Source organism: Octopus bimaculoides, chromosome 10, assembly GCF_001194135.2.
Source record: "Octopus bimaculoides isolate UCB-OBI-ISO-001 chromosome 10, ASM119413v2, whole genome shotgun sequence".
NCBI classification, from domain to species: Eukaryota; Metazoa; Mollusca; class Cephalopoda; order Octopoda; family Octopodidae; genus Octopus; species Octopus bimaculoides.
Window position 1 is genome coordinate 15,053,373 of NC_068990.1, and position 13,279 is coordinate 15,066,651.

The 13,279-nt window shown below is 34.2% G+C and overlaps 1 protein-coding gene across 1 annotated transcript in view; it reads left to right on the forward strand.

Moving 5' to 3' along the window:
* LOC106875008 (uncharacterized) overlaps nt 1–13,279 on the forward strand; it is a 196,187-nt gene that overhangs the window by 158,186 nt on the left and 24,722 nt on the right. The window contains exons 148-158 of the mRNA XM_052971235.1: nt 720–870; nt 1,967–1,999; nt 2,713–2,963; nt 4,969–5,119; nt 5,605–5,637; nt 5,848–6,098; nt 6,802–6,952; nt 7,602–7,858; nt 9,100–9,232; nt 10,364–10,441; nt 12,594–12,635. Coding sequence (XP_052827195.1) covers nt 720–870; nt 1,967–1,999; nt 2,713–2,963; nt 4,969–5,119; nt 5,605–5,637; nt 5,848–6,098; nt 6,802–6,952; nt 7,602–7,858; nt 9,100–9,232; nt 10,364–10,441; nt 12,594–12,635 — 1,531 coding nt within the window. The remainder of the gene's footprint in view (nt 1–719; nt 871–1,966; nt 2,000–2,712; nt 2,964–4,968; nt 5,120–5,604; nt 5,638–5,847; nt 6,099–6,801; nt 6,953–7,601; nt 7,859–9,099; nt 9,233–10,363; nt 10,442–12,593; nt 12,636–13,279) is intronic.

Here is a 13,279-nt window from a genome sequence, read left to right on the forward strand (position 1 = left end):
AGTTTTAGGGAAAATAACTAAGTTTCAAGAACTCATCGATGAAAATCCACTATCACATATAGAAAAATTAATAATTAAAAGCACAATAAATGAGTATAATATAAAGTAAAGTAAATATCATAAGATAAATATAATAAAAAGATTACACGTGTTTCATAACTAATTTTCAAATAGAAAAGAAATTTAGATCGATTAAAATCAATTGAAATTATCGAAAATAAATTCTATTCAAAAATATAGCTACTCGTCAGATCGTAAGTAGAACAATAATTAGATATATATATCTCAACCAACAATAAGTACCAAATGAATTAATATGAAATACTTATTATATAAAGATAGAAAAATTATTAAAAATATCATAATATCAAAATAATATTAGAATAATATTAGAATAATATTAGAATAATATTAGAACTTCGATCTGAATAGTGTTGATATACTTTCGATTATCTTTGATTAATAATATTTGATTAATAATTAATCTTTATAGTTTATAATATCGTTAAAGATTTTTAATAATTAAAACTTTGTATATATATAAAGTTTAATCTTTTATTCTTAATAATTTTTTCTTTCCTATTTTTTTCATTTGTGGGACTGAACCTGGAACCATGTAGTTGGGAAGCAAACTTTTTATCACACAGCTATGCCTGCGATCTTTTTATATAATTTTTTTTAAAGTGGGCAATATTAAATAAGCTGTATTATTTTTACAGAATACAAAGAATATACGAAACAATAATCCTGATGCTATTATCAAAATACCTTTTGGTACCACTGTCAACAGTATAAAGTTACAATTTTACTCTGTTAAACCAGAATGCCAGATAGTTGTGACAGTATCAATCCTTGGATGTTTTGAATCACGTAAGTTTGACTTGTACTTTTTAAACAAAGTTTTCAGTCTAGAATTCCTGTGTACTATTTATATTAATTTTAACCCAAGTTATATTTTCAATACATTTTAATCATATATAAGAAAAATATAAATTTATGCCATAAAATTAACAAAATACTATTTATATAATAATCTGCTTGTTAGTACACCCATTACACATTAGTTAGTTAAAAAGGTGGAGGTGAAGTAAAAGTGAGAGAAGGGGAAGAATGTGATTAGAGAAGAAAGAAGTGAAGAAGAAGTAAAGAAAGATGTATAATAAGGCCAAATGTGTCATGTGGTTAGTTGAAGGAAGAGATGAAGAGCAAGAGAAAAAGACAGTGAGAGAAAAGAAGGAGAGAAAGGTGTTAGTGACATGTTGTAGGGTAGGAGGGGAGAGAAAGGCAAAGAGAAAGAGATATGTTTAGGATACAATATTTAGGAGAAGGTGATGTTCTGGTGGTGAGTTTAAAGAAAGGCAGATAGAGAGATGAACAGGGGAGGCAGTTACATTAAGAGAGAGAGAGATGGTGGTTATGGTGGTGGTGGTGGTGGTGGTGGTGGTGTGTTTATAGCAAAGAATATTTTTTCATTGAACTAAATTTATAATATTATTCTTCTACTTGTTAGTTTAGTTTATACTTTTGTTTGTTAGAGAGGAGGAGGAGATAGAGTAAGAGAGAGAGAGGAAGAGGGAATGTGAGAGTAAGTGAGAGAGCAGATAGCCAACAGATGCATTATGCTGTCACTCATGTGGTTAGTGGAAGTGAGAGGTGATGAGAAAGAGAGAAATGTTAAAGACATGAAGAGGGGAATGACATGGTTAAAAAGTTTGTTGAAGAGGTAGAGAGAAAGAGAGAAATATAAAGTGCTTAGCAGAGGGAAATTTTAAAATCATATTATGTATTATTGTGACTGGAAGTGAAATAACTTAGCAAAATGAAAATTAAAATGAAAATCATCCTTTCTTTCTTAAATAGCTTTCCTTAATCTTTTTCATTCTGTGGAATTTCCATGGGCCCCACTTGTATTATATAATTGTTTCAGTGCTAACAATTTAATTATTCTTTAATATCTTCTCTCTAGAGTCTACAACAATAGCTGCAACAACCACTACAGGTAAGTAGTCTACAATATATGTTATCCCTTGTCTTTATGGCAAGGGATGTCATAAAAGCTTAGATTCATGTTAGATGTAATAATAATATTCAGCATTTCGCCCGGTGTGCTAACATTTCTGCCAGCTCTCCGCCTTGATGGTGGTCAGTGATTTCTTGTTACTGCTACTTCTAGCAGGTCAAGCAATGTGATAGAGACTTCTTTGATGGCTTAGATTACTAAGATCATTCTGACTAATTGTATATGCATTGATGAGTCTGTATAAGCTGTTATGTTTATTTTAGTTTTCCATTTTGTTTATTGTGTGTGTGTGTGTGTGTGTGTGTGCGTGTGTGTGTACATGCCTGTCTGTGTGAGGTAAAAGAACTACTTCTTATCACCATAGCTAATATGGAAAATAAAGGGCATGTGCTTATATGCTCTTTTGAGTGTGTATATATGTATATATGTTTGTGTATGTATGTGAGAGAATATTCACTAATGTACAAGTTTGTACAATATTTATTAATGTAGGTTGGCATTAAGAAGGGCATCCAGCTGTAGAAACTTTGCCAGATCAGATTGGAGCCTGGTGCAGCCATCCGGTTCGCCAGTCCTCAGTCAAGTCGTCCAACCCATGCCAGCATGGAACGCAGACGTTAAATGACGACAACAATGATGATGATGATGATGATGATTGAATAAATAATGTTGTTTTTCCTCTCTTAATACAGGGTCCTGGTGTGTGATGAATGATGGTTTAGCTGATGCCTCATTGATAAGAAGTTGGGACATTAAGACTTCAAGCAATCAAGAACATGTAAATTCCATCAGACCTGGTGGAAAAGGATGGAAACCCGATGTCAGTGACAAAAATCCTACTGTAACAATTTTTGTTGGAGATGCTTTAAGATATGGTGCAACACTAAGATTACCCCATGCGAAATATGTGGAGAAATTTGATGTGATACTCTCTGATGGGCAGGTAAATTGTTTACTAATTTAAAATAATATCTATTATTTTAAATTAATTAACCATTTGTAATTGTTATATTGCTTATGTGATGAAAATACGTTTAGCATAAATTAAAGTAATAACAGTTAGATTGCCTTATTTGTATATGACCTCTTCACACAATATATAGGGTGGGCCAGAGTTCATGACTAACTTATTAGTTATATTTCTTAATATGCTTATTTTATTGTCATTCAACATCATCATCATCATTGTTTAACATTTGTTTTCTATGCTAGCATGGGTTGGACTGTTTGACTGGAGACTGGTAAGCCAGGAGGCCTCACCAGGCTTCAATCTGATCTGGCAATGTTTCCTATTTCTTTACTGCCCACAAGGGGCTAAACACAGAGGGCACAAACAAGGACAGACAAAGGGATTAAGTCGATTACATCAATCCCAGCGCGTAACTAGTACTTAATTTATCGACCCCAAAAGGATGAAAGGCAAAGTCGACCTCAGCGGAATTTGAACTCAGAACATAACGACAGACAAAATACCGCTAAGCACTTCGCCCGGTGTGCTAACGTTTCTGCCAGCTTGCTGCCTGATCTGGCAATGTTTCTACAGCTGGATGCCCTTCCTTATGCTAACCACTTTGAGAGTGTAGTGGGTGCATTTTACGTGCCACTGGCATGAGAGCCAGTCAGGCAGCACAGGTACTGGCCACGTTCAGATGGTGTTTTTTATGTGCTACTGACACAGGAGCCAGTTGGGGCAGGGGATGGGGGTTGGGGTATGCTGGCATCAACCAGGTTCCGTTGGTGTTTTTTACGTGCCAATGACATGGGGAGCCAGTCAGGCAGCATGCATGAATGGTGCTTCTTGTGTTCCACCAGCATCAGAGCCAGTCAGGCAGCACTGGCATCGGCCATAACTACAATTTCCATTTGATTGTGATTTGATTTTTTATTTTGATTTTACTTGACTCAATATCAGTGATACTGATATTAAATCAACAAGGAGCCCTTCTTTCTACAAGTGTCAATTTGATTGACTCATTCATTTTACTTCTCTGAAGTAAATCTAATTTTACAAATTACGTTAATGCTTATAATTAAACTATTACATCATACAAAGTGTATAACATTATCCATTACAATTGTGGTTTTATATAGCAATACTTTATTGAAAATACAATTACACTAACGTGGGCTGGTTATGCAATGCTGGTATAGGCTACGGCTGTGATCTCACTTTACTTCCTGGGTCTTCTCAATCACAGCATATTTCCAGAGGTCTTGGTCTTTCATCATTGCCTCTGTGAGGCCCAACGTTCGAAGATCATGCTTCACCACCTCATCCCATGTCTTCCTGGGTCTCCCTCTTCCAACGGTTCCTTCAACTGTTAGGGAATGACACTTCTTCACACAGCTCTCCTCATCCATATGCAGTACATGACCATATCAGCGCAGCCATCTCGCTTGCACACCACATCTGATGCTTCTCATCTGATGCTTCTTATGTCCAACATTTCTGTCAGGGTACTTACATTCTGTCATGTGTGCACACTGACATTACAATTATTGTATTATTTTATTTCTTAACATGTTTATTTTACTGATATTGTATTGTTTAAATTTATTATTTTATCTTTTAATATCCGTATTAATAAATATTAATATATTAATAAATTTAACTAGCAAGTTTGTATAAACAAATGCTATATATTCTAAGCTAGTGATTACCTGACTTGTTATTCATATTCAGTATTCATCCCTTTATTCACTTATCACCAACATTTTGATAAATAATTACCTTTTCATTACAGGTAATTAACCAGTGATTGATCTCTTGCTATGCACATTATTTTCATCTCTTGTGTATCAAATCTTCTTATGTCAGTTTTATCTTTCTCTTGTACCTGCAATAGTTACTGGGAAATGTCTATATATAATTGTACACTTGTATATTGGTATGTTTAACGTAAAGTTTTAAAAGAGGCAATATTAACTTTGTTATATCTCTTTAACAGAATTCCATGCACATGTCAAACAATAAACCTGATGCTATTATCAAGATACCTTTTGGTACCACAGTAAACAGTGTCAAATTACGATTTCATTCTGTTAAACCAGAATGCCAGATAGCTGTGACAGTATCAATTCTTGGATGTTTTGAATCACGTAAGTGTTATTGTATTTTCAATAAAGTATTGCTATATAAAACCACAATTGTAATGGATGATATTAATTACACTTTGTACGATGTAAATAGTTAAATTATAAGCATTAATGTAATTTGTAAAATTAGATTTACTTCAGAGAAGTAAAAGGAATGAACCAATAAAATTGAGACTTGTAGAAAGGAAGGGTTCCTTGTTTGTTTAAAATCAGTTTCACTGATATCACAAACGGTTAATGTTAGTCATTCTATATTTACTTGTGGCTATAGAAACCATATAAGAATATGACAAACAGAATATGTTTTTCTTGCCTTAAAAGCTATTCAAATTATACTCTAACTGTTACTTGGAACCACAAGGAAATGGCTTAATCAGGAAAGTTTTGGTATATATTTAAAATTGTTAAATTTAAACATGCAACAATACACTATATACAGTTGTTTCTATTAATTGAATTAAATTCTGTTTTTAATATCTTCACTTTAGAATCTACAACCGAAGCAGCAGCAATAGCTACAGGTATATATCTGAAAACTTTCCCCTTTGCAATGTAAATATGTTTGTTACTCATACAGGAGGTATATATGACTTACTTCTTTGAGTTCTATTATGTGAGGCATGCTCGTGTATGAATACATGTGTAAAATATAAGATTAAAAAATGTATCTTTTATAACCTGGACTTAAATAAATGAAGAAATAATGTTGTTTTTTTCATTTCTCAAAACAGAATCCTGGTGTGTGATGAATGATGGTTTAGCTGATGCCTCATTGATAAGAAGTTGGGACATTAAGACTTCAAGCAATCAAGAACATGTAAATTCCATCAGACCAGGTGGAAAAGGCTGGAAACCTGATCTCAGTGACACTAAACGTACTGTAACAATTTTTGTTGGAGATGCTTTAAGATATGGAGCAACAATAAGATTACCCCATGCAAAATATGTGGAGAAATTTGATGTGATACTCTCTGATGAACAGGTAAAAAACATGATCTTGTCTATCTACTTCTCTTATTAATTTATTTTTATAGGATGTGGCAAAACAAACTCACATATTTTTCATTTGAAAACACACAGTGTGTACTGATTAAATTTATGATGGTAACTGAAGAAAGCAATAAAATATTATCTCCATGAAGACACCACTACCGCCTGCCTAACTGCGCTGGTGCCACACCAATAGCTGTGTAAAATATGTGAAGTTTTTTTGATACACTCTATAATAAGAAATGTTTAGTGCTGTTGCTGCTTTTCATCTCTATACCAATCTTCATTCAGCAGACTTAAGATGAAATGAAGACTCTTGTTTTAGGCATATTATTACTTGCATTAGCCAAAGTGTAGCCAACCTTTTATAAAATGTTAGAATACAACTGGAAAGAATTTAGCTGTTATTTTTAAAAGGGTAGGAAATAGCATTTAATTCTAAATGTATAAATAACACAAAGATATTGATGAATATTTAGGTTTTACATTAAAAATAATTTGCAACCAAAGCTTCTTCCCATTTTATTTTCATCATTTATCTCTTCTGCAAGAACACTTAATCTTCAGTACTTTTGATTCTGTAAATTCTTTCATAACTACCTGTAAATGGTTTCATATATACCTTTACATAAGTATATTGGTATGTCTTATTGTAAATTTTTTAAAGTTGACAATGTTGGTATCTCTTTCTACAGAACACCAAACCTCTTCACAACAACAAACCCGATGCTATTATCAAGATACCTTTTGGTACCACAGTCAATAGTATAAAACTACGGTTTTACTCTGTTAAACCAGATTGCCAATTAGTTGTAACAGTATCAATTCTTGGATGTTTTGAATTACGTAAGCATAAATGTACTTTTCAACCTTTTTAATATCAATCTGCTTGAGACCACTTTTAGTCTTATAAAACAAAATTCCATTTTAAAGTGATATACCCTCCAGCCTTCATCAGGTGTCTTGGAGAAATTTCAAACCTGGGTTTTCGTTCTTAAGGTATTTTTCAATGTTATTATTATTATTGTTGTTGTTGTTATTATTCAGGTCACTGCCTGGAATCGAACTTGGAATCTTGGGGTTAGTAGCTACTAACCCCAAGATTTTGAGTTCGATTCCAGGCAGGGACCTGAATAATAATAATATTAATAATAATAATAACAATAATAATAATAATATCGAAAAATACCTTAGGAATGAGAACCCAGGTTCGAAATTTCCCCGAGACACCTGATGAAGGCTGGAGGGTATATCAGCTGAAATGTTGTGTTAACAACAAACAAGATGAGGACAAATATCTGTCAAATGTAAATAATGTACATAATTCCTCATCTCTTAAACTGTAAAGTGTACCAAATAACCAATAATATCAAGCAGATGAAATAGCAATCTTATGCATGTATATGTGTGTATGTGTGTGTGTGCGTGTGTATGTGTGCGCGCGCGCGTACATACATACACGTAATCATATAAACATGTTGTTTCATTTTTGAAGAGCCATGCAAAATTGTTGATGGAATGTCTAGCTCTGAGTACATCCCAAGCAGCTCCATTAAGGTATCCAGCAACCCAAGATACGTCAATGCATTGAGACCCTTCAGAGATGGCTGGAAATCTGATGAGAGAGATCACAAGCGAACTATTACTATCAATGTTGGAAATGCATTTGTGAAGGGTGGTCATATCAAGTTAAAAAAAAGTAAATTTGTTGCAAATTTCGATGTTATTTTTGATGGAAATCACAGCATTAAGGTTAGTATTCTTTTATGACTTGAAATATTCTCTACATTTCAATCTTTTTTTTTTTATGACTGCAATAATATCTGCTTTATATGCTGGCACCATGTAAAAAACACTCATACAAACTCATTGTAAAAAATACTCATGCTGGTGCCACATGAAAAGGCACTCATCCTGGTACCACATGAAAAACATTTGTGTCGGTGCCATGTACTCTGGCTTTAAGGGTATTGTGAAAGGCCTGGTTGGAGGCCCAACTTTCTGAGTTCTTTTACAGGACTTAGAAAAACTGAAGGACTACTGCAATAAGTGTGTGAATCTGAAAGGAAAATATGTTGAATAAAACCATAATGAACTGATCCTCCTGTATTTTCTTTTACCCAAAGCCAGGAACTTTTCAGCACCCTCTCCTAAAAGTACTCATGCCAGTACCACATAAAAAGCACCCAGCACACTCTGTAAAATGGTTGGTGTTAAGGGCATCCAACCATACAAACTATACCAAAACACACAACTGAAGCTTGGGCAGCTCTCTGGCTGGTGAGCTCCTGTCAAACCGCCCAACCCATGCCAGCATGGAAAACAGTCATTAAACATATATTTGACTTTGTAAAGTACAAGATAGGACAGTACATGGACTTGTGGTTTGGGTGTTTGTTTCATAATTGTAAGTTCCTAGTTTTAACACCCGAACTAGTTAGCATGTGGAAAACATTTCACTTCATGTTGCACTCCTCCTCCCAACTGAAAACCATTGCCAGCAATATCAGGTAGAGGTGGGCGTTAACCCTGGGACAAACTAGAGTCCTATGCAGTGGGGAATATTATACTTTTGTACACCTATATACCATGAAAATCTGAATAAATACTTGCCTCATGATTCTGTAGGCTTGTGACAGACCTATTTACCCAACCTTTTTTTACTGTAAAGTAATAACAAAAATCTATGTTCAAAATTCTCCTCCTCCTCCTCCTCATCATCATCATCTAATGTCTGCCTTCCATGCTGGCATGGATGGGACAGTTTGACAGGAGTCAGCCAGGCTGGAGCCTGTACCAGACTTCTGTGTCTGTTTTGGCACAGTTTTTATGGCTGGATGCCCTTCCTAACACCAACCACTCAGCAGAGTGGACTGAGTGCTTTTTATGTGGCACCTGCTCAGGTGAGGTCAGTTTTGCCAAAAAATGTGTAATTAAATGGAATATTTCATTATGCTCAATTTTGTTTAAATTAAATTTCATTTTCTTTAAAGGGAAATAAACCTGGACAAACTATTACAATACCACGTGGAACTAAATATGAAAAGGTTACTTTGAAATTCTATCCAACTGAAAACTGTAGTGTCATTGTGGCAATTTCTATCAAAGCTTGCTTCAAAGAAAAATGTAAGTAAAGAAAATTTCATCACTAGAAAATCTCTGTCAAAGGTATTGCCACATTGAAACCTTTAGCATTTAGACCAGTTATATCTGGCTCAGATACTCCATCTATTTTATGTTTAAACTGGTGAGATCTGGCCTCTCTCACAGCTTACCTTACAATGTTGTACAAAGAAGACGATGAAATCTGTTAAGATTTTTGACAAACAAAATTTTATTTTTTCTTTACACAAAAAAAAACAAACGTTGTTATGAGAAAACCAAAATATTGAAAGAGTTTTGGATTCTAATGTTCTTGGTGTAATTGTAGCAGCAGATAAAGTATTGTTAGTTACTTGCCAGCTACTGACTTCTAATACCCATTCATCCTCTAGCTGTTCATTGCCTTTGTATTGACAGCTGTTGTCCACCACCTCTGTTTGGCCATCTCCTACAGTGTCTGTCAATGTTCTCTCAGCAACATCTCAAAGCTCTCTTTCTAGTAGTCATGGCGTGTCGAATTTATACTGGTTGATAGGCTCAGAAGGAAGTGCTCCATGACTGGTCAGATTTTGTTGATCACATGGGCAATATTCTATTGAATCACAACATTAGGGAATTGCTGAATATTCCCACTACAATGTCACTCCAAATAATAAACAATCACATCATCAAGATCTGAAAGCTATGAGATAATGCATGAGATAATGCACGATTGATTTAGAACAATGAGAATAAATAAGCATTACACTTGACAGAGTAATCTGAATGCTACAGAATTAAGTGATTTTATTAGAATTGTCTAATTATGAACTGTTAAACAAGGAAAAAGATTTGATAAAGAGACATTCAAAGCCTATTTGATGTAGGATGGCATCAAAATTAAAATACATTTGTTTCTTTAGAAAAACATTATCAAATTTTTATTCTGTAACCAGAAGTGATTTCAAAATTTTTATATTTAGTATAAGTATTATATTTACTTAGAATCTTTCAAGTTATTTTATTTCTGAAAATATTTTCATTACATTATTTACATAAATTTAAAATAGGATTTGGTTCACAAGTTTGATCAAATTCACACAGAATTAAAATAAAATTTAGCATACAAATTAATATAACTTATTAGCAATAAATTTATATTTCATTTCTTAAAAGCTAAAGGCCAGTATATAGAAGAACCTGTCACCGGAAGAGCACCAGATGTTATACCAAACGAACTAGTTTCCACTGGAGGTAATGTTTATATTGATATTTCTAAAAATATAATGGTGAAAGACATGTTTGGAGATATTTTATTCATAACTAATAATACAAAATTTGTACTTAATAAGTGAGCATTTGTTACTTTTTAAATTCTGTTTTATTCTCTGTTTTCCTAGAATTTCTTTACTACCACTTAAATCTAAAATCTAAAATGGAATACCCAATGGAAAAAATTTTTCAGTAATACGATAACTGTGGTGTATGCGTGCGAGTAGAAGTAATCGGCTTACCTTGGTTTTCCTTCCTTTGCACAAGTCTGTCCTGCGGTATCCGATCCTCACGGCTCGCCCGACCCAAAGAACACTAGAAATAGCAGCTGCTTCTCCCAACACCTAGACGATCGCTTGGCACGTCCTCTCCTGACAACAGGAGTACGAAATCCCGATCGAGGCTCCCTCTGCCCTTCTTCCTCTTTCGGTCAGCTCGCCGTTCTGGTCAGCTCCCCAGTTGCTGACGTCATACCACAATAACTACAGCTAAATATGTTCAAAAGAAGGTTTCTTTCAAGTTTTTTTTCCCCTCTTCAACCTTATCAGTGGCCCTCTGTAAAGAGGAAACATCATTTTACAGCATCAAAAAGAATTTGGCAAAATCAATAGATTTTGTCTACTGAACTTGCAAAAGTCCACACCCAGTTCACAACTCTAAAACAATGTTCGGCAATAACTGGTAAATAGTCTCTCACATGTACCACAAACTACAGATTCCTTACGCAGGCACCAAAAAAACAGATAAAACTGAAACATTTGCTCATGCAGCCATTCTCTCCTATGCTCATTCTCTTATAATTCCTTTTACAAAATAAAAAAAACAGTCCCAAGATTCTTTTTCCAAGTGACTGTTATACACCACAATCCTGCTTCTAATCTTAAAGATTATTCTATCCAACAATAATGCTAACAGAACTCACTGTTTGTATTTTTTCACAAGTCACGTGACCAATAAAATGAGTTCCTCTCTTTGTGCTTGTCATGAGGCTCAACCTGAGCTACCTTTCCTTGTTTTTCATTGCTTGCTTTATCGTTACACAAACTAATTATTCTTTATACATCTATGGTGTATCACCAAGTAGCTCTGTCCACTGATACATTATTCAGGAATTATACACAGATCACAACCCAACTCCTCCATTGTAATGTACAGCAAGCTCCGTGTGGTTTGACCCATACCTTCAGTCCAATTTAGAAAGATACAGGCTTCCACTTCATTAGAAGACACCGGCACAGTTTGTTGATACCTTCATTCATATTTAAACACTGCTCTTTGTGGTATTGACTCTGCTTTTCCTTTCCTGATCTGGGCAACATGTTATACCAGAAGACTACCTCAAGCAGCAAGCTGTGTCATTCTACATTACCATTTCTAATTGATCTATATGCAGCTCTGAAATAACCTATCAAATACCAGTATTTCCTTCAGCACTTCCAATCTAAATGCTGGGATCTTGCTTATCTGTTCATTAACACTAGGTCTATCGGACCTCTTAACAAAAACATTTCATTCATCATTGTTATAACTGAGGCTCTTGTCTCTCTGATCTGATCTACTTTCATATGAGTACCTTTCCTGATCTGTGACTGGTTATTGTTAGGTATACACCTTTTTTGGTAGTGCATAATATCAATTCTCATCCTTTTCTGGCTGCTTACAACCTAAACGTCTCCTTTGTTTGTACTGCATAGCTTTAACTGAAGAGACGCATAATGTGGATAAAACACTATGATGTTCTCTGTTGAGGAACAACAACAGCTATCAGATGTTCACAATCAGGTCTGCCAGAACATTTTATGAATGGAGGCATTATTGTCTGGGTTTTTGCTGTTTTGCACTCCATGAATTACTAAAATTAGGAAAAGTTGATACAAACACCAACTTTTGAACAGAAGATGTTGTGATATGTATAAACGTAGGAAGATGGTTTTTCTATCACAAATTTATATAGAACTTGAGAGTTTTAGCAGTTTGTGTCTGGAATGCAAACTCCTGAAACAGAAACCAGAGTTTCTAGTTGATACTTATGATTTTATCTTTGCTTTTCTTTAGCATAATGCTTTGATCTACCAACCATATGATTTAAATTGTAAAATTTAATATTCATTAATAAATTTTATATGAATTTTAGAAGCTGAGAAACAAGTAGAACCTGCTCCTCTTTCTCGTTCAGGTAAGTTGATAACTTTCAAATAAGCTTATTCAAAAAGCAAAGATAACCTAATCTTTTTGATATTATGTTATGAATCATCATGAAACAGCAGACTGCATTCTTTGAATTGTTTCGCTTCATTCTTCTTGGTTTGCAATCCCATAAAGAGTAATGTGACTTTATTCCCTGGTGAGTGGGTCAATAGAATAATTTCGTTTACTTATCTTAATTTGGAAATTTCTTATTCTTATTTGTCATATCAGTCAATGAATGTATAATGTTCTATGGTACTGTTCTGACTCTCTCCTCTTTCACTCCTCTATTTCTCCTCAGTCACACCCCTATGTCTCTCTTTTACTACTATTATCTGCTCTGTTCTTTGTCATCTCTCCTTCAGTCTTTCCCTTTTTAGATCTAAATTTTCCCCAGCAGCTATTTTATCTATAAATTCTACCTTCTTTATTTAACATCACAAAACAGTGTTGTTTAATCCCTGATTATGCAGAACCCTTGTCAAGGCTATTCCTACCTCAGCCATTCTATTTTTTTTTTTTTATTAGGCATAATGTCTCTAAGACTGCTTTATCAAGTATGACCTTCTATTTTAAGATGTTAGGATTTGTGCTGAGATTTGGCAGCTATTTTTAGCAGGTCAAGCTATCTCA